Below are 22,035 nucleotides of genomic sequence, written 5' to 3'. Positions count from 1 at the left end.
TTAGATTGCTAGAAAAAAGAAAGAGAGAGAGAGAGGCCATACACAATTCGAAGAAGACAAATGAAATAATTTAGATTATAATTATGAAAGAACATGGATTAACATGATCCAGGACATTTCCTGTGGATCAAGTATCAGCATGGTCCAACAATTGAAAAAGTTCAGAAGGCAAATACATCATTCCGTACAGATTCCTCAACAAAATATGAATAGTCAATCCGTCTAACTGTAGCTGAACTGATCTTCGGGAGCAGACGATCCCTTAGTACTCCTTTCTTGTATGGGCCATTGGTGGACTGGGGGTGATGGCATGTCCGCCCCTTCTTCCTACAATACAGAGCAGGTTATCTTACAAAAGTACAGGTACTTCTTCTCTTCAAGTCCCATAAATACCCAGAGATACAAAGTAGGACTTTGTACCTTAAGGTTGAACTGAAGAGAGACAGACAAAAAAAATAAAAATAAAAACAAACTCTTAAATCATAGTCAAATCACATCATGTTAAAGTAAGTACCCCAAGAAGAGCCGTTGGTGAATGTATTACTTCTGGGAGAACGAGGACCCACAGCGTTGCGGTTGGGCAGAGGGGGCTGAACCTTTGGATAATTCCACTCACTACGAGAAAATGATGGTTGCCCAGCGTTGGAACGTTGAACGGGTGGCTGCGCAAAGCGGCTTGGAGAATTTGGTGGAAAATGAGGCACAAAATGTGGCGCCTTCGACATGGGATGAGCATAACCAGAATACATATCGTGATTTGAGGGAGGACTGCCAACCTCGACATGTGAGCCCGAGTGAAGCGATCCATTTGATCTGAATTATTAAAAAAGAAAGAATGCTAAACCAATCTCCATTATAACAAAAAAATCTACTACATATTCCAGAACTCACCAAGGACAACAACAGTTAAGTGTGTAACATTACAATTTTAATACATTTCTATCCAACAACAATTGCTGTGTAGGCATGCAAGATTTGGAACAAACAATAGTCATAAAGTTTCCTGCCTAATAATCTCCCGACTGACTCAAATTAAAGAAATCTCTATAAGATAAGGAAAAATGAATGACGACTAACCTTTGGTTGGGCACATGTGAATTTGTTTGTGCCTGGTAACTTGTACGGTTGTGCCTTCCAACACCCACGGTTGGAATTGAAGAACTAAAAGCATGATTAAGCTGTATCCCATGTGTGAATTCAGACGTCATTGCAATCATATCAGAACCGTCTTCTTCCAAAAGAAGTTCATCACTAGATACAAAAAATAGTCAGCACATAACCCAAAGCAAATTGCAGTTATCAAAACACATTGGAGTTTAACAGGTCCTCCCAAAAAAGTATCAAGGCAAGTCCATCAGAGTTCAAACAGAAGGGGAATTCGTATGCACTATACATACATGCTAACCAAGAGTCACCTTTTAATAGAGCTAAAAACAATGAATACGTTGAGTAATAGTTGAAGAGATAAGCAAAATAGTTAAATTAAGATCCGATTATCTCTAGTCAAATAACTAGAACAACGAATAGCAAATCCAAGCTACACCAATGCATCCAACTCAAAAAATTACTGCAACAAAATTATGTAACTTGAAACCAACAAAAAATATGTACCACCTAATTTACCCAAGCATCATGCTTCCTTCCCTCCATTATTAAACTTTAAAAAACCAAAATAGATGCAATAGTGATGGATGATAATGTTAGAAAAAGTGGAAAGCACAATGTAGGATGAGCTTTCCTACTAACAAAGAAAAAAACAACAAAAGAAAATACACAAGACAAGACACCATCCACATACACAAGCCCAAGCAAATGCAGAAACCCCAAATGGTATCTCCTTGAATTCCTTCCTCCTCTTACACCAAAGGCAAAGCAATCCTACTCATCCTTTAATATCAAGAATCATTTGCTGAATGTTATGATCCCTTCGCCTCAAAATGTATCCAGTTATGCTCCAGCCAAATGCCACAAGGTAATGCTCCACATCTTCCTCTTATTCCGTGTAGGTGACCATAGATTGAACCACATTAACAAGAGATCACAACACCAACTTAGGACGGTGTACCAGCTGAGCAAAGGATATAACACCAAATGGCATAGGAGAAGGAAGAATTAATAAGAATATGAGGCATCCGATTCCCCAGATGCATAACAAAAGATACAAAAGTTTGACAATGATCATTCTCTTTTCCTAAGGTTGTCTAGGAGGAAATCTGTATCATTTCATTCCTCTTCTTGACCTTAGGCTTAATGCTATCATAGAAGAGGACTAGAGAGGAACTTAGGAATTCAACCAATACAGGTTGAGGTCTGCCTAATCCTCTAAATATTTTTAAAAAAGAGAGAGGATGAAGTAAACCTGGGGGTTTATTAGGGAGGGAAATAAGAATCACATTATACCAGGATCCGACAGCAAAATCACCTTTGGCATCATGGACCCAAACCTGTTGATCATCTTGCAGATTAAGAATATGTGCAGTTCCTATCTCACCAACAAGGTAGCTAAATCATCAAACTCTTAATCATTGAAAGCATGCCTGAGATCAATACATGGTACAAAATCTATCCCCATTCCAGTCATCCCCATAAAACGTAACTCTATCTCCTTTGGATTTTGAAGGAAATACTTTTCTTGAAGTCAACCACTTTCCCCCATAATCTCCTTCCAAACCCCACAACTATAGGGAATGACATCTCGACTTTTCCAACCCCCCAAGATTCAAGTATTCAACCCATGCCTAGAAAAAAATGATTCTCCTCCACGGTCTCTCACGCTCAACTCAAAACCTTCACAACCACTTGCTAGAGAGTGGTTCATTGAGTGGGAATTTTTTATGTCCAGGACCACCACGATCTTTAGGCATACACAGTCTTTCCAACAAATTAGGCAATAATTGTGGACCACGTCAGAATCACCCCACAAAGAGTCCCTCACAATGTTATCAACTCGCTTAGTAACACACTCAGGAGCATGAAACAAGGACATAAAATAAATCGGAAGACAAGCTACATAAATCTTAATAACAACCTCCCTACAACCTCTTGAAAGGTACATCCCTTTCCAAGAAGGTAGCTTACGCTCAAATCTCACGATGGGTCCCAAATGGATTTGGATCTATATCCAGCTCCTAAAGGTAAACGGAGATACAATGCGTCAACGACGGATAGTACCGGAAGAACACCCCCAATGCACTAGCAAGTCGAGCTGCTCTATCAGTGCCTCCAATTATGCTCTTGGAGATGTTGATCCTCAACTTACAGAAGATCTAGCCCTTAATTTCGTAATGGTTCAATGTGGAATCATCAATACAATATAATGTGTATCTAAGCATCTTTTTACACCAAATGTCTCCACACTGTTTAATCAAGGAAAATAAAATGTGTTGAATGATAGTCACATTACATAAACACTATCAAGAACTAGATACCTCTATGCCATCCTTTGATTCATGATATTGAACCTTCTTCCTTCCCCGACAAAAGAAAGCCAGATCAATACAATAAGACAAATTAGAAAGAAAGAAAAGGTATGATGTCATTTTGACACTCTTTCGCGGGATTCAGATGGAGACTATTGATGCTTACTTTTGGTACAAAAATTCAGCTTGCTTTGGTATATTTAACATTAAAGTGACAACTAAATTATGAAGTAGACTGCCACGAAAGGAAACATATGCCAGCTCTTTTGACAAGGTCCAAAATGTCAAAACATAACTGATTTTTGGCGAGGATGATGTCAAAAAATCAAACAACAGCTCATCTCCCCGTGGACCCCTTGAACAGTGGATAGAGAAAGTATATAACCATAAACTGATGCTCAAGGCTTGAAATGCATTACCAACATACTGACACAGGTAGTACGGAATGATATACAGAAAATTCAACACATACACCATGAATATTAAGATTGTAGTTTTAGAAATTTCCAAGACTTACCTATAATTGGGATCCCAATCTCCAGGATCAGGCAGTGAACTACTTTCAGACTTGTCAAAAGTAGAATCTGAAGCCAAAGATACTGGCATGGTTGAGCTAGGAACAAAGGATTGTTTACTAGAAGATGACCCTGTTGTGGATCTAATGGCTCCTCTTTGCGGCCTCCAGCTTGGCGCAGTAGATGTTGATTGCACATTGCGGGGAGAACAACTATGTCCATGAGAATTTCCCTCAGGATAACTACAGCTGCCACCATCATAGAGTTGCACTTGCCTCTGTGGAGACGATGAATTCTCATGAGGTTGCACAGAGGCAGTTCCTGGATATCCCCAATTTCTTCTTTTATTAAATTGGCTAACAGCAGCACCTTTGCCTAATGGTGATCCATGCACACCAGTTCCTCTTGCCGGAGAGGTTGGGCCATACTTTCCGGGAGATCCTGCAGATACCTGAATATGGGAGTTTGGAGGAGTAAATTGTGAGGGACTCACACCAAGGGACATCGGTCCCAAATTTCCTGCAGATGGACTGACACCAAGTCCATTTCCATGAGAAAATTGTGTTGTCCTTCGCCTAGCATCAGGACTCGCTCCAAGGATTGATATTCCACCCTGAGCATGGATGTTTAAGCCAGATGGACCAACCGGTGAATAATATGCATACATACAATTATCATCCCCATAGCTTCCGTAACTGCTTCCAAGACCAGCACCATCTGTATAGCTACCATGACTTCCTAAGCTTCCATAACTACCTGCATGAGAGTATGGGACCATCTGGAAATGCGGACTATTGTACGGTGCACCTCTGTTCATGCCTAAAACCTAAAAATTGAAAAAAAAAAAAAAAAACAACAACAACAACAACATTAAATAAATATTATACAGAGAAAGTCAAGACCGAAAAGGAATAAACTTCACATATGATGGGAAAATCAATAACTTCTGAATAAGTGATAGTAGCATGGCCAGTAGAGTAAGGATACCTGAGGGGAGAGGCCAGCCGCAAACCAGTGACCTCCGCCGGGGTGGTGGTCCACCTTAACATTTTGAGCAACAGGCTACATGAAACATAAATTTAAGTACACCACAGTTAACTGGTTGATCCACCACAAAATATTAATGGACATGCTCTAAATGGCTAAATCTAAGTGTCAACCACAAGTCCACGATCATTTAACATTTTAATATAAAGCAACTGTTTGCTGATCCAATCTAGGGTTCTAAACCCACAATTTTTATCATTTATCATTTATCATTTTATTTTTTGAAGTAATTAGAGGTTATGGAAGACCTCAACCTGTATTAATATGAAATCCTCCAGTACAAACTCCTCTTTGATCATTTTCTACAGTAGCTTGAAGTCTGAGATCTAAAGGAATAAACATAAACAAAAAGTAATCATGTGACCTACAAAGCCCACAAATGTGAGACTAAACTTGTGCACTGCATACATTTATTATTATTATTATTATTATTTGTTTCTTTAAAAAAAAATAAAGGTATTCAAAGATACGAAACTTTGTTACTTTTAGGCTATGTAGCGCATTGGTTTAAGGCCGTCTCACTAACGCAACTTCCGATAGCCGTTTTATGTTCCAGCATTAAATACGAAAAAAAGTTTTATCACTGATGTCCAGAGTTTAATATCATTTTCTTCTCTCAAGCTACGGAGTTAAAGATCTTTTTCTTTTGGAAATAATCGAGCTACGGGCAATTAGGGATTAGTCGGTCAACCGGATTAATCTAACACAAAAACTAACATTTTCATATATATCTTATAAATTCAAGTAACATATACCAACAAAACACTAACATAATCACATTAGCAAAATAAGTTAACAACACAAGTACTTCAGTGATGAAGGTACTAAGCAAAAGCCTTTGGCTTACTGCTTACAAACCTTCAAATAAGAACATACAAAGCCACATTCACCTATATAATTAAATTTTGAAAAAAGAATACACAGGAAGGCATCTACTACAAAAATTCTGGGGGGAAGAAAAACAATTATTTTTCTGTTAATTTCAAAATTTGAAATTCATGGTTGCTCACAGAAACAGGTTAGGAACAAAAGAAAAAGGCAAACCAAAGAAAAACAAACAATGGGTTATAGAAGAGAAGAGAAATAAAGGGAAGAAGGAGACCAAAGAAAGAAAACTAGAGTGTAGAACAGAGAAAAGAAGAGAGAAGGGGAGAAAAAAGAAGCATAAACAATAAGCAAGGACAGCAGAAAGTTAAGGGAAATATATTTGGGGGGGGGGGAGGGGGTGCGGGGAGAAATAAGAAGAGAAGATTGTCACAACAAAATTTCATTTGGTAGTTACATTTTAGAACTATGTTTCCTAATCCCTAGAATTTACTTTTCCTCAGTGAAGATGGGAATCAAACCGAAGACTGTAATCAACGTAGAAATTGATCGGCAAACACCAATTTTAACTGAACAGCTCTCAAGTCTCTACTTTATAGGAGTTACAACTTATTATTGAAATGTAATAAGTTTTAACTCTTAAAAATATCAAGGGGTAGAGAGGCAGATTTCACTTGGGACCTCTGACTTCTAGAAGTTGTAGCACAGCGTGAAACTCCAGAAAAAATATCCAACTTGTGTTGGTCTTCTTCTGCCATTGTCCACATCAGCCACCAGCACCGCATTTAGTTATAACCCAAACAGGGCAAACACATAAAAATAAACAATATACATTCCCATCTTCTAGACATTATTTTTTCTTTTCAATCGTTTGCACCCACCCGTCAATTTTGGAACAAAAGAAGTGGCAAAATTGTACAAAGATTGGCTTTTGGCAATCAATTTATTCTCCTGATGGAAAATATGTGTTTTGAAATTTATAGCGGAAGAAATGTGTCAGATTTCTCTGTTCTTGAGAAATTATGATTGGAATGCTTGACAATAGTTGGTTGGAAAATTGGTAAAAAGATCGGACTCATGAATTAAAGCTTCCAATAGACTTCCTCCATTGGTGGACAATATGTACCTTTGTGATTCGTAAGGGATATTAGGAATCAACATGAATCTGATTTCTTCTAGAATTTTTGATGAAAAACTGAGATTGGAAATGCAAGTAAATTGTTGTTTTCTCGATTGGGCATTATGTGGCTAGTGTTTAGTGTGATATGGTCGCCTTTTAGTTCAGAAGAACATGCTGTGTGACATAGGCGTGGAATATAATAAACCGCATAAAGAATACAGTTTTTGATGGTACTGCAGGGAGTATTCTCTTGCTAAATTTCGGTTTTGTTATCAAGGGAAGAGCTAGAATTAGCATCTCAGACAATGATTTCAAGGAAGAAGCTAGAAGACAAGGGGGTCGGCCTTAAACTGTATTCTTTGGATTTATCACATCTTTTAATGTGCTTTTTCTTGATGGAGGATGTGATTCTGGTTCTTACATATATTTGGTACAGGTGATGTTGATCAGTGTGCCCAATTGAACAAAATTCAAGGTTGATTTTACTACAACACCAGGCAGATGATTCAAAGATCAAGAAGGAACTCGAAGCATGTGCATGTGACGCCTTAAGTTTGAGGACGAACGTTTATTCAAACTGGGGGATAGTTGATGTATCTTAGGGTTTACAACCCCGAGATCATCCCAAATTAGTTGTTATTAATATTAGTATTTTATGGAATTTTTAGGAATTGAGTATAATTAGTGTTTTTGGGTGTTCTACGCTATTTCTATTTTCAGGGTATTTATTAATACGAATTTCATGTATTTATTTCCATTAGAATTGTTTTTTAGAATAGGTTTCTATTTTTCAAAGTTGTAGAGAGTTATAAATTGAGCTGTAGGCCTTTGTCCATAGTGATGAATAATAAAATTTGAGTTTAGAGAAAGGGTTTCTTTGTGTGAATTCTTGTGTAAGTGTGAGTGTTCTTCGTGAGGAACAAGGTTGTCGAACCCTAAAATCAACGTAGGCTTTGGGAATTCAGTTTCAAATTCATATCATGGTCATTACGGGACCATCATTTGCCATCTTTAAAAGAAATACAGAAGTCCTTAGTGCCAAATTCGGAGTTCTCTATAAGACACAGCTAAAGTCGCACATGCAAGACCAAAAATAAAGTATAAGTGGATTTAATGCAGTCAGGTAGCAGCGGTGCATGCTTGGAAGGATACGAAGCGTTTCACAATATAATGAGACTTTCTGTTAGATTTAATATTGGGCGCTAGGGAAAAATTCAATATGTTCAGGGTGTATACTCACCATCCGAGGGGTCTCTGCAAGAGGTTTATACGGGCATACAAATGGTTCCCCTGTCACAAAAGGATGTCTTGAGGCCTGTGAAACATAAGAATTTATATCAGAATATTAGATGCTTCAATTTCAAAACAGCAGACACCAACAGAGACAAAAAAGAGCTGATCCATTTGTAAACCTGTAAAGGAGACCACCGTTTTGCTGGATCAAAGTGGAAAAGGCCCCTCAAAAAATCATGCATTGCTGTTCGGTTTTGGTATTCTGTGTCATCAATACAACAAGAAAGATTTTTCAATTATTCATAAAGATGATTACTCATTTACTCCACAATACAGATTCAAAGAAAGTTGCAAACCTCTAACAAGTTCTTCTTCGGATAAGTTCTTCCGAGGAGGGTAGCTTGTAATGATTTCTTCGAGCTTCATATGATTGAAATATTCTTTTCCTATTAACGGTTTTTTCAGCTCCCTCTGGATGGTAACCCACAGCCAGAAAATAATCAAAAAAGGAATGCAAAATAAAATAAATTACATATTTAGGTAATTTGCTATTTTGGAAAACATAAATTAAGCTTATAGCAAATGAATGTACTTCAATTAATATTATGTGTCAAATCAAAAAACAAAAAAACTTCAAAAGCAACATATATGGTTTTCATTTTTCTTTCTCCCATGTTAAGGAAACAAAATATAACACTTACAGCTTCATATTCCTCTTCGGTTAATGCTTGGTAAGAACTTCCACCTGTGGAGGCTTCATTGTTCTCAAAGCAATGGGTACTCCCAACACGTTTAAAGAACTTACTTGTGTTTTTTGCATCCTTTAGTACATGATCAGGAGGCTGTCCTCTAAACAATGACAAAGGCATACATCAGATAACCATGTCTTCAGCAGTAGAACTTACTTATGGTATAACTTGAAGAGAATAGTTAAAACCTTGCATAGAAAATATGAAAACTGAGATCCAAATGAGTGACAAACTAAGCAAAAGAAAATGAAGGAATATTAAAGAAGAAGAAAGACCCAAAAATCCACGGTTCCCGTGCCAAAAGGTTTCCTAGACCACACTTATTTAACAATGACCAAAAATAATAAAAAATATGGTGCTAAATGCAATGTTGGTAGACAAAAATGTAATAAACGAAGTCCATACATTGGAAAACAAGTTTTCAACACATATATTTCATTACATAATCATCCCATTCCACCACAACACCATGAAATCCCCTCCCCCCAACTAAGTTTGCCAAAATGAATCCCCACCCACAGTTCTTCGTCTTTTAGACCTCATCCCCCTCCCCGACTCACAGCACGACCAAGTCAACAAGGTTTGACTGTGATTTTAGTGTTTGAGTAATGTGAAATGTCCTAAGTACCCTTCTGGAACTAAAAATTACCCAAATACCAACTTGACTTCCTAAGACCAAAGGGGGACTTCCTAATGCCCACTTGAGTTCCTAAGTCCCCATCCTATCACCTTAATCCAACGGCATAAACCATCCCCTTGATGTTACCATTACCAATTCTTGTGATTTTAAAGTCGGGGGTACTAATTTGTTTAAATACAGTGGTGGGAGAACACTAATAAAATTTCTGTGTTTTAGAAAACTACCCAAATGTTCCATACTCAATTGTTCCATTAAATTTCCACACTAACATCATTTCTTTTGTGGTTAAAATGGTATACGACTTATATCTCCTTGTTACTGGTACCTCACTGATAATGGTATCGAGTTTTTAACGACTTTTTTTAATTTGTCATGTGAGATTATTTCTTAATTTGCCACGTATTTGATCTCATAGCTAGGTTCTCAAGCTCAGTAGACCACCCATTCCTTTGCCAAATTTAAAAATGTTATTGAAGGAATAAACATAGAGTGCAAATGCTTTAGCTAGAGGAGGAAGACAATGAGTTAGCTGTAGGATCAATTTGAATGAACAGTCAAGATAAAAAACCAAGTGTTTGGTAGGATCAATCAAAAGACATGTCTTCAAAACAAAACCTAAGGACGTTGATTATACATTTAACCCACTAGTTCACAGTAATTACCGACATTCTCATAAGCTTTACTATTGCACTTGAATCTCTCTTCCAAATAATTACGATAGACTAATTTTGAAGGTTCAAATATGCTAGCTTCTTGGATGCAGATTAAAATTTTATTTCTTTCTCCATCTTTATACCTATAAACAGGTGACATAATCATCAACCATATATGTCAAAAAGATTGCCATAGAATGATTAGTTACTGGTCATATAAACAATATAGATCCTACAACAAATAAGGGGGGAAACAGTACCTGATATTATGTTAATAAATCATGATCAACAACATCTCAGATATGACCCAAACAAAGCAACACATTACACATCACAAACAAACAAAATGCCTGCTGTATGCCTACTAATATCATCAAACCCACAAAAAAAAGGACAAGCATTTGTAATACTATCCTAATCTGCCAAGTGCCTATCATGTCATATGTTCTATATTGTGAAGAGAACTCAGCATATACTATGAGAATATGAAAAATACCCAAGTATTTTTAGCATCCGCCTAAGAAGATCAAACTCTGATGATCCTGGAAAAAGTGGAAGCCCCAAGAACAACTCGGCAATGATGCACCCAAATGACCACATATCAATAGCTGTACTATACCTGGAAGATGTGTCAAGGACAAAACTAGAACAACATCTTAAAAACAGGACTGAAATGCAATGAATAAGGAAACACTATAAACACAAAGCACACATTCACAAAATAACACCATGGTTGCAAATTCGCAATCTGATATGAGTATGACCCACTCATAACACGTGACTCATGAAAAAAAAACAAAACAAGAAATCTACGTGAAATAGCATCTGATGCAGTATCAAGAAGGTAGTTTGTTGTTCATAACTTCCACTTCTAGTGTCGTATCTATTTTTGAGATGTTCATACTAGGAAAGGTATCTATTTCACTTTAGGAAGTAGTTTACATCTCAGGAAGTAGGTTATACTTCTAGCGAAATATCACCTGATGCGCTATTAAGAGATGTTCCCATAGGTTGTTCTACTTCTAGAAAAATTTCATCTCAGGAAGTAGTTTATTTTGTCTTGCATTACACTTTGTTCTAGTTTGTCTTAGTTTAGACTTTCTTGTTTCAAGGCTTAAACCATTCATTGGGTTAGTCAAGGTTCTTTTCATTCGCTTCTGCTACACCAATTGTCCTCCTCAGATGACCAAGGAAACAACTAATCCCCCTCCCCCAAATTAATAAACAGCAAATAGATAAATAAAATATGCTTTCAGAGTCAGGTGGCTCGTCATTTCCTTTATTAGGATACTGGTACCCAAGAAGAACTTCTGGAGACCTGTAATAACGGCTCTGCAGCATAGAAGAATAATTGGAGTTAACTCTAAGATAACTGGTGTTTCTTTGATTCAATCAGAACGTTAATATTTACAATGACCACTGTGATATAAAAAGTTAAAAAGTGGATATGAAGTGAAAACCTGGATATAAGAGTAAACAGTTCGATCCTCCATACAAGCTGATCCGAAATCAATAACTTTAATAGCTGCTGGCTTCACACTGTCATTGAAAGGATACTTAATTTGTAGTTCACAAGAAGAGGTTTATACAACTTGGAATGTCAAGTGGTTAAATAAATAACTAACCTCGTGCATAAAAGAATGTTCTCTGGCTTGAGATCACAATGGATTATACTAGCATCCTTCATAAGAATCAAAGCACTCAAGATCTGGGGATTGCATATAAAAAAATTGAACATCATAAGGAACAAAAGACGAACAGCATTCACTTGGAAAACAATACCAACCACAAAGAGATAAGCAACATAAAAATAAGACATTCAATAGGAGCAAATCAAACAGAAGTCACCTGTTTTGAAAAGAGTTGGACAATGTTCATTGATAACCCTCTAAACTGGTTCAACTTTATGAGCTCATACCTGAAGGACCAAATCACCGTATCGGTCAGCAAAGACCAAAATATTTAAAAGCAGTGACTTACTAATGACAACTTGGGACAAATTGAGATGTGGAAACAGAGGTCTTCTACATTTGCACTAAAAACTGAGAACTAGGTTTGAAATCCATAACCTCACAAGCAACTGAGCAAAAATCCGAAATTTTATTCTTAAACCAAATATAACTTGGGGCATTCATCCTATTTAATAATGGCTACAAGTTACCTGCCTGATAGTAGTAGAGGTAACATCAAAAATCATTTCAGTGCGATTGGACATGTCTGAAGTGTATACGCATTGGGACCAATACATTTGACGAAGGGAAAATGGTGCATATTAAGCTTGCTTGCTTTTCCTTGTTGATGTTCCTTTTTCTCTAATGAGCCATAATCACATCACCCACTGGAAAAAAAATATGGCGCCACTTTTTACTGGCATGAGCTTATAGAAGGCATATGCTTTCAATAAACATTTGTGAACATCCTCATCGATGGAGGTAATACGAGTAGAAAAATCACTAGCTGAAGCACAGGGGCAAGATCCAACAATGTTGACGAAGACATCCCTTCGACAATCATGAAAGGAGACAAACTAGGGTTCTTCTCTTTCTTTTTCTTTTTTTGTGATTGGTAACACGGAGACACAGACAACCGTGCCGAACACACGGACACAATATGCATTAACAATTTCAATCTAGGGTTTCTTTTAAAACTGGAAAGGTTTCTATTATTCAATAAACAACGATAACCTAACTATTACAACACTTTCTGTATATTCTAATACCAGACCTAAACCACTAGTGCAAGTACCTAGATACCCTTACTCAATATCCTATATATCTAACACTCCCACTCAAACTCATGATGAGTAGTATCAAGAGTTTGCCAATCACGTAACAAGTGAAGATGTCCATTCCTTGCAACTATGAAGCCTCCATACTGCAATGTGGTTTTCAAAGTCAAACGATACCATTGTGCAACGAAGAGTTATCAAATACCGACTGTATGAAGGGGGAAGAGACAAAGGCCGTACATCAAGTACCAGTTTCATATAGAAGAAGATGCCAATCCAGATGCCCAACACTCTAGTGGATGCAAACAAGAGAATGTCGTACACACATACCAGTTGCAATCCAAATGTCGTACACTAAGTACCGGCTGCAATGAGAAGAAGATGCAATCCATATATAGACACAATCCATTGCCACAATGTTAACGCTTCACATACCAAACCAACCAATGCAAACAAACGATCTACCATTACTGAATACCAGTGCCAATGCCATAATGGCAAACCGATTCCATGTGCTACCAATGCTAATTCCATCACCATCTCCACCACTCAAGTTGAGCATATGAATACTCAACTTGAACAAGCACATATTCAAAACCCAGCATTGGTCACCATTACTTATCAACAGTTAGCACCAATCGACGCTATAGTCACTGCCATTGCCAAAGTCAATACTACTATTTCTACCTTGCCATTGCAATATATACTACTGACTACTATATCACAACCAACTGCCAAATACATTTGTAACGCTCAGCTTGAACAAGCCAGCACCCAAACTAACCTATGCATAACAGGAAGGAACTTCAACCAAACATTTTATCAAACAATTCAAAGCTGTAAATTTTCAACTCACTTCCTATACCAAGTGACACCTCATAACAGATTTGAACTTCCTAAAAATTCAACTAAATGTAAGTCTATGCACAACCCAAGTTCAGAACTCCATCCCTCCAAAGCATCCACCATCGACAATCTTAGCAAACCAAAAACGAACAGAAAGTTTGATACAACACCATGCACCATAGCCACTTCCATTCAAAGGCCCCAATTAACCATACAACAAGTGGTTTTCATGCCCACAAACCACCGTGCAAACAACCTCCTACAATGATCAACAAACAATAGTACTGCATGCCCCAAGCACAAGGTCATAAGCACTACTAGGTCCCTTAGAACTTAGATCAACCACCTTGATGGCCTAATGTAATCCACCTTCAACCCAAACAATCAAAAGACAGCCTGCATTAAACCACTTCACACCACCAGCCAAAATTCATTAAATGCTAAACATAACTCATTCACCCCATTCTTCATAACAATTAATCAAGTTCGAAACACATTATAAACAAGCGAAGTGCAGAACAAGTATGGACAAACAGAGAACCCGCCAAATTTGTGCAAAAGATGTAACCAACGAACAATCAAAGTTACCTTTAGTGCGGAACATGTGCAAATTTGAGACCAAAGGAGAAAAAAAACGACTAAAGAACAGAGAAAGGGGAGACAAGTCGATGCTACGATTAACAATTAATTGAAAAACCAGCAATCGAAAACTACAATCTTGCGGGTACAAGGACCAAGCCCATTTCAACGGAAGCAATATATACACAGACAACTCCGGCAACAATGCAAAAAGGAGACCACTGCCACCGGAAACAATTCATCCATTTTGTCTACATTGTTACCTGCTCCGACACCATGAAAAGGTTTTTATTATTCAATAAACAACGATAACCTAACCATTACAACACTTTCTATATATTATAATACCAAAGACCTAAACCACTAGTGCAAGTACCTAGACACCCTTACATAATATCCTACATAACTAAAGAAAACCTATAAAATAACTCATCTCACACAAATTGTCTTTGATTTCAATTGATCAAATGATTCCGAAGCAGATTGCAGCATCAACAACTTTGTTAAGGCTCGACTTTTTAGTCTTTACTGGTACTCTGGTAGATCTATCTTAGTTTACAACCTAGCAACAATGTAGTTATGTTATTGTTTTTCTCATTTAAGCCACAAATTCAACTCAGAGCTTTGCAGGTTCATTGGTTCAATAATCTACACATAACTTTGTAATTTGAACCAGCTGTAATAAAGGAAATTCAAACACGATTTTGCAACAAAATCACTAAGCGTGGATTGAAAACAGAGTGCAGTTTCATGACAGTTTTGCTCTCAAACCGCGGATGTAGAATGGGAGCGAAAGGGGTGGTGGACCACGCTTTGTGTGACTAAGGGCGGGAGCAGTGTCATGATGGGTGACCTAGTGGAAAGTCCCGTCGGGGTATGGAACCCACATTGCCGGATTTCCGCAGTTGTTAAGTGGGAACCATATCGATGTATTCGGATGACGTGGATCTTTACAAATGGTATGGGTGCTTGGCGTTTCACCTTCTGCACCATTATTAGTCATCCAACCACGTTTTTACCCAAAGACCTTATCCATCCCTTTACTCGCATATATATATTATATTTCCTAAGAAGGAAATCTCCATGAAATAGAAATAAAAATCAAAAGACTTTATAATGCATTATGTGCCCAACACGTGATCTATGTGAATCGCATAACAACTCACCAACAAAACTGGTTTAGCAATTTCTATACATCAAGTATATCAATCAAATACTATAGAATAACTCACAAATTTGTGTCGAGCAGTTCAAAGGATATGCACAAATGACGTTGGAATACAAAGTAATCAAGGATGCGGACTATATGGTGCTTATCCTCAGGATCAAACTTCTTATTCAACTGCAAAAATCAATAATCACATAAAGCTCCTCTAGACATGTACAAGAAAATTCCAGATTAAAAACTTTCTTTCCCTTGAATGGTCATATTGACAACATTAAGAGAGTGGAAGTTACCGTTGCAAGGATGGAGACTTCAACCAGTGCCTGCTGGTAGTACGCAGGTTGATTTTTAATAATCTTAACCGCAACATAACTGCTAGTTTCTGAAATCAAGCACTTAGCTACCTGCCCAAATGTTCCGTGACCTAGAAGATCTTTGACAATGTACCTTCCACGTGCAAAAGAACAAAATTATTCACAAGTTAAAAAGGGAAATTTCAAGTTTTTTGCAACATATGCCCAACTATATTGGATGGCATACTTCCGTCAAGCACAAAAACAAGAAAATACTGTGCCTTGCTGTTCCATTGATTTATTATGTTTCAGACAATACTGATAAATTATTATAGTATTTATCATACAGTGATATGGCCTCATACCAGAAAGGTTGCCATACACTAAGATTGTTTCACTCAAGTAAACAATCTAAGAGTGGAGGAGTTTGCATCTCAAAAGAACATACATGACTCTAGTTCTCATATGGAAACACAAAAGCAAATTGATTGAGTAAAATTGACATAAAATTATTGCAGTAAAACAGTCACAACGATAACAGATGCACAAATGTTATTACGCCTAACACATAGTGTTATTAACTTTGGATAAGAGCCTTTTTTTTCTTTGGATAGTTAGAATTTTGAACCCCATAACCCTTAAATATCACTTAAATAACCATTTTACCCCCAGTGAAGGTGGAAATCGAACCTAAGACCTGGCCCAACTTCCCAAGTTTTGACCAGAAGGCCACTGGATAAGAGCCACTACATCACATAATGGTGCTAATAGTTTGTACAAGCAGTTCTAGTGTTTTAAATTTAGAATTTAAATAATGCATCAATTAATCAACTGTGGAGTTTCGTCTTATATGATGAATTGTATCAAATTATAGTGTTGATCAAAGAGTTTTGAAATCATTTTCAAACACCATTTCATCTCCAAAATTCAATGTCCTTCGGGATTGGTTTTCTCCAGATATTTGATGTCTTAGATAAATCTTAGATATTCAGGCCCAAACAAAAGGGGCAAACAAAAGGGGTTTTATGTCAAAAGGCAAGGATCGTTACGAAAGAGTTTAACTATCACCTCATCACCCATCATTCTTTCATCACTTATATTTAACAACGAATGTGTTTAGCAATTTTTTTCTATGTTTCAACGTAATGATGACAGCTTCATATTTTCATAGCTCCTCCAATGCATTTGATAAGTTGGTTTGCATCTTGCAAGGATTGTAGCAATATAATAGTGATGTAGTGTGAGAGGTTCACACTACAAAAGGTACAAGCATACAAAAAGGCTAATCCTCAATCACAGCATCCCATCTAAATAGAAGATCATCCAATTTTAATCCCCTGCAAATCGGTAAATACGACACCCAATCCCACATAAGTGACCTGCATTTCACAAGATCTTCCATGCATGTTTCCTATTTCATAAGATTTTTTAAATGAAAAATGGGTTTCCCATGTAAAAACACACCTGAGATGTTTTTACGAGTACTCTTCTTGTATTTCTTTTAGTTTTGTAGTTCCCTCTTGTTGTATTTCTGTGGGATACCCCATCCTCTTGTACTTGTATTGATATTATGATCATACATATATATATAGACCCATTTTGCCAATAAAAAAAGTTGTTTTCATGAGTAATATTGTAAGAGGATACCTCTCAACATATGTAAGGGGAACACAATAAGATAGATCAGTATAATCACCCTGCAATTAGTAGGGATATCTACAAACACACACACATGTACACATATATAAACACACACACACAGAACTTCATTAAATATTTTTATCCTATTACAAACCTTCTCTGTGATTCTCCATTGACCAAAACATAATTCACAGCCAAGATAAGATCCGAGTTCGCATTATCATGACCATCATTCAGAACTCCAGCTGACGGGCTAGTAAGGAAACGCTTTGGATTCAATGCTTCAGAATACTTGAAAGCAGGATTACATGTCTGGTAAATTTCCACTATATCTTTAGTAAGTCTTACAGCCAGCTGCAAGAGGTGAAAATTGGTGGTCAGCACAGGGCCCGTCCTACTTGAACAAATTACAAGGCTATTAAACGGTGCAATCTAGTAGTGCAAGTAGCTCTTATCGTTACACGGCAACAAAGGGATTTCCCTTTCTTCCTCAATTGTTTATACACGTAAATAAATTTTATTGCAAATAGAACATAAGAGGAATTGGGCACAGAATTTCAAATCCTAGCCAAGCATCCACTGGTCTGACTTGTTACTAACAATGGGCATTTTGTTATTGTTTCTTTTTTGGGTGCATGTTTCATTGTTTCCAAAATTCCTACCAACAAAACCCTCCCCACCCGATGTTTTGTTGGTAGGGACTAAAGCTCGACTAAAGATCTCTAGGAACAACCTCCAAGGGTCTTGCCAGCTCACCTGCTAGCCAGGGGCATGTTTTTACTTTTAAAAACAAAGGCATTCTTACACAGTTCATCCTTCTAATATTGGTTACATGATGGAACTATGCCTTCATTTTTACATCAAAGAAATATATTCTAATTTACTTGTTTGAAATGAGCCACTTGAATTGATGAAATGTAACTCAATGTCCTGCCCTCTTCTCATTCGATATAATAGCAATCGCATTGATCACAATGATAAGCAGTAAAAAGTTGAACATTGCCAACTAAAGTAAGCAACAAAAATAAAGAAAATCGCAATGCAAATCACAACATGAAAAATGCTGAGCGCTACATCATAGCTGACTTCCGCATAATAACAATTCTTATAAAACATAATAAAACTTTAAGAAGAGTTACTACATAATTATAGAGAGGTAGGGAGCATGGAATCAAGTCTCAAGATATGGTATAGTGTTGATGGCTATGTGGTAATTTTCTATATGATCAAAGGGCACAATGGGTTAGAGTGAAGAACAGTTACTGTTCACTTTCTTTCTCCAATTAAAAAGTAATTAGGATGTGGAATTATCTCTCTATGCCTAACATGTATTGGAGCTTAGTTGCTCCAACCCTAAGCGTACAATTATCAATATGCAAAATGAACCGAAGTATATTTGGTATATTCTAAACCCCTTCTTATTGACATATCGTTAGCTATAGAATAGTTCAATAGAACTTGAAGGAGATAAGTTTGAGAACAACTTCATAAATTTTGATCAAGAATAATGAAGAGCTCCTTAAGTCCTTACATAGATAATCTCAGAATCCTTCTCAAAACACTGAAAAACAATTTTCCTCGCGTAGTAGAAACCTTCTGAAACTATTAGAATTCAAAAACTACAACTCTATATACTGTTCACTAATGAGGTGGCTAACTCATCAGATGAAGTTTTCTGGTCCAAAAAGAAGACTCTTCTTAATGTTAACAGATTCTACACCGTAAATTACCATGAAACTAAAATGCAGATAATGCCAAAACAAAAACAAAAAAAAAAACAAAGCTTTCTAGTTCAATGCAAGAATTAACAATGTAAAGCTCACAAAATATTTAAAATAAAAAATAAAAATAAGAAACTCACCGGTCTTCTGACAACAACATGTAGAATGCTAGACTTCTGAGCAGCTCCAATTGACGATGAAGGTTGAATATTATTATTATTATTAATTTTAGTATACAAACCGAAAGCTGATTTCAGACTTGGCTTCCATCCCAAATTCTTCCCAATTCCAGGGTCATCCTCTTTATTACCCAAAATACTACTAGTCCCAGGATCATCCATAACTAATTATTATTATTATAATTAAAATTCACCAGTAACAACATCACCGTCAATAATACTAATAGTACAACAGTTGATGAAGAAATTTACACCCGAGATCATGATCCAGATGATTTGAATTCCATCATGACTAACAGAATCAACATCATTATAACACTAAACGATAATAATAGTAGCCCAATTGGAGAATTCCCATATTTAGTAGATAAGAATAAAAAGTTTGATAATAGGATAGGGAATTCAGATTGCATCCAAAATTGAAGACAAGACGGAATTGGGAGAAGAAGAAGAAGAAATGAAGAAAGTTGTCCGCCTTTGTCTTCTGATGAGAGAGAAAGAGAGATTCTTTCTTTGGTCCAGCAGCAGCTCGCCTTTTTCTGTTTTACATAGTTTTTGTTGATTACTAACTAGGGTTAGGTTAAATAACAAAAAATTAAAAGAATTTGGGTTTAGTTAGGAGTGCCACTGGGGCAACTACATTTTTAGATATTACACAACTTGTATTTTGAGTCATCCTTACTCAAAGCCCTTGTGTACATCTGTAGGCCCTACAATTCCATGTCGTCCTATCCGACCCACTTGCTAATGTCATTAAACAAATGTGAATTTCCTATCTTCCCCTCTAGTGTTAATACTATTTTACCCTTGTGTTGAATCATGCGTAATTACTTTATTAGCCTCTTCCAAATTAGGACCTCATATTCTTTTTTCTCTACCCATTTTCTGCAGTTTGTTTCAAAAGAGGACTTGCCCTGATCTTCTTCTCCCTCTTCCACGCACTCCAATAAAACACATTTCTCTCTCTTTTCCCTGTCTTTCCCGCCAAATATTCCCTATATTTCCTTCTGTTTCTTTGGAACACTTGTTCTTGGAGCAGGAGAAACCCTTATCCCCACACTTCCAGCCCAATTTAGTATCTTATAATTCCAGTATAGTGCCGTATTATATTCTGTCAAATCACCAGTATCAGTATATTCATGAAATTTTATGATTCTCGTGAGGGCCATGAAGAGAAGAGATCTGTGAGGGTTTTTTATAGAAGAGAGAAGGCGAACAAGTGGTGGAAATGACATATAGAGGAAGGGACTTTTGATGAATACTGGATAGTGGGAAAGAGTTCGGTTGCGCTCCTGCCTATTGTGAATGGTCCTGCTTTTAAGGATTCCTTGAAATGGCATTCCCAGTCACCAAAGTGTCCGGATATTGATACTCTGGCTCATTTGTGGGAGATTTTCATTGTGGCTGTGAATATGCTGCACAAGTTCAAGCTAGACACGAAAACAGTAGTTAGTAAATACTTTTACAATCTGGTTGTGGAAATAGATTTGTTGAGGTCCTGGGGTTTTTACGTCAATTTCATGGTTAAATATCTTTGGGAAATGGTATGTGATTGTGAAGAAGTTTTGGACTTGTATACTTATATTGTATTGAAAAGAACATTTAGAGCCTAAATGTACTTTTTGGAAAGTTTTCTGTTGGTTTTGCGAAGTTTGAAAGTAAGCACAAGTCTATGACAATACAAAAGTTGCGATGGGTACAAATTCTAACAGATTGTCTGTTCGGTAAATGTCATGCTAGTGGACTTGGAAAAGAAACTGATCCTGTTAGAGTTGAGTTATTCTGTGCGGCCAAAAATATCAAAATGACTATGACATATGACAGTGATGTTTCTTCGCTCTCCCGCTTTTATTTCAGCATTTAGCTTTCTAGGTGGATTCGATACACCAGAAGAATTTTCTTTGTATGCACCCTATCGAGAGGTTACACCACAACCATATTCCCCACCACCTCGTACTGGATTGATGGTAATTTTTATGTCCTTGTCAGTTTATAGTGTCGGGAGCTTCTATATAATGTATGGTTGTAATTTGATTACATTTGGTATGAATTAGTCGTATTGTTTGTTGTTACTTGTTACAGTCGATGAAACGAAAACACTCTGACATGGATTCAGAGATGAGCATTTTCGAGGAGATAAAATTTGATGCTTTTTTGCTTACAAAAAGACGAAGACTAGAAATCGTCCAAGGCGTCTAGTATCCTCCAATGCCAAAGAAGCGCTCCATAATTTATACGCTCCCCTGTGGAAGAGTGGAATTGGAAAACCACTACTAGTGGTGGATTGAAGTTTTGGTACGGTGGTAGGCCAAGCCGCATGTTATTGTGTATATTTTGTTGTATCGTGGATGCATTCTTTGATGCCCTAGTAGGACATTGTAAGTGATGTGAATATGTAGGTTTGTGATGTGTAAAGTGGGGACTGTGAAGATGTAATCTATTTGGTAGTATTTTGAGCCTATATGTGTTGTTGCAATATATTTTGAAGCACACTTATAGTGTCGTTCTCAGCTTATATGGTGTCGTTTAGAGCTTATCGAGTGTTTTATATCAAGTGCTTACTAACAAGTTAATAAGTGTAAATTAGAAAGTTATGAACGACACTATATAAGCTGTCCCAGACACTATATAAGCTGTTCTACAAACTTGTATTCACGTACACCACATTGCACCTACAGTACA

At 36.9% G+C, this 22,035-nt stretch overlaps 1 protein-coding gene across 1 annotated transcript; it reads right to left on the bottom strand.

Moving 5' to 3' along the window:
• Positions 1–52: 52 nt before the first annotated feature.
• YAK1 (YAK1-like protein 1) lies at positions 53–20,027 on the bottom strand. The gene is made up of 18 exons (XM_086607938.1): positions 19,315–20,027; positions 17,608–17,807; positions 15,813–15,966; positions 15,587–15,696; positions 12,050–12,119; positions 11,827–11,909; positions 11,662–11,740; positions 11,493–11,533; positions 10,698–10,820; positions 8,861–9,008; positions 8,516–8,630; positions 8,339–8,421; positions 8,167–8,241; positions 4,922–4,996; positions 3,937–4,760; positions 1,078–1,251; positions 515–813; positions 53–327 (listed from the first exon to the last, which is right to left on the bottom strand). Exons 1-18 carry the CDS (start codon positions 19,513–19,515, stop codon positions 263–265), a joined length of 2,919 nt encoding a protein of 972 aa, XP_086464064.1. The 5' UTR covers positions 19,516–20,027; the 3' UTR covers positions 53–262.
• Between the last annotated feature and the right edge of the window lie 2,008 nt (positions 20,028–22,035).

The sequence above is a fragment of the Coptis chinensis genome, chromosome 1 (genome assembly GCF_015680905.1).
Source record: "Coptis chinensis isolate HL-2020 chromosome 1, ASM1568090v1, whole genome shotgun sequence".
Classification (NCBI taxonomy): domain Eukaryota; kingdom Viridiplantae; phylum Streptophyta; class Magnoliopsida; order Ranunculales; family Ranunculaceae; genus Coptis; species Coptis chinensis.
Note: the sequence above shows the minus strand (reverse complement) of the source record. Positions and strands in the feature narration are given on the sequence as shown.

Excerpts from the sequence above, each read along its gene's own strand:
- YAK1 (XM_086607938.1), bottom strand. The coding sequence starts at position 19,515 with ATGGATGATCCTGGGACTAGTAGTATTTTGGGTAATAAAGAGGATGAC. Across the intron at positions 11,534-11,661 it reads CTGTTTACTCTTATATCCAG|AGCCGTTATTACAGGTCTCC; the intron begins GTTTTCACTTCA and ends TCTATGCTGCAG. Across the intron at positions 8,242-8,338 it reads AACGGTGGTCTCCTTTACAG|GCCTCAAGACATCCTTTTGT; the intron begins GTTTACAAATGG and ends TATGTTTCACAG.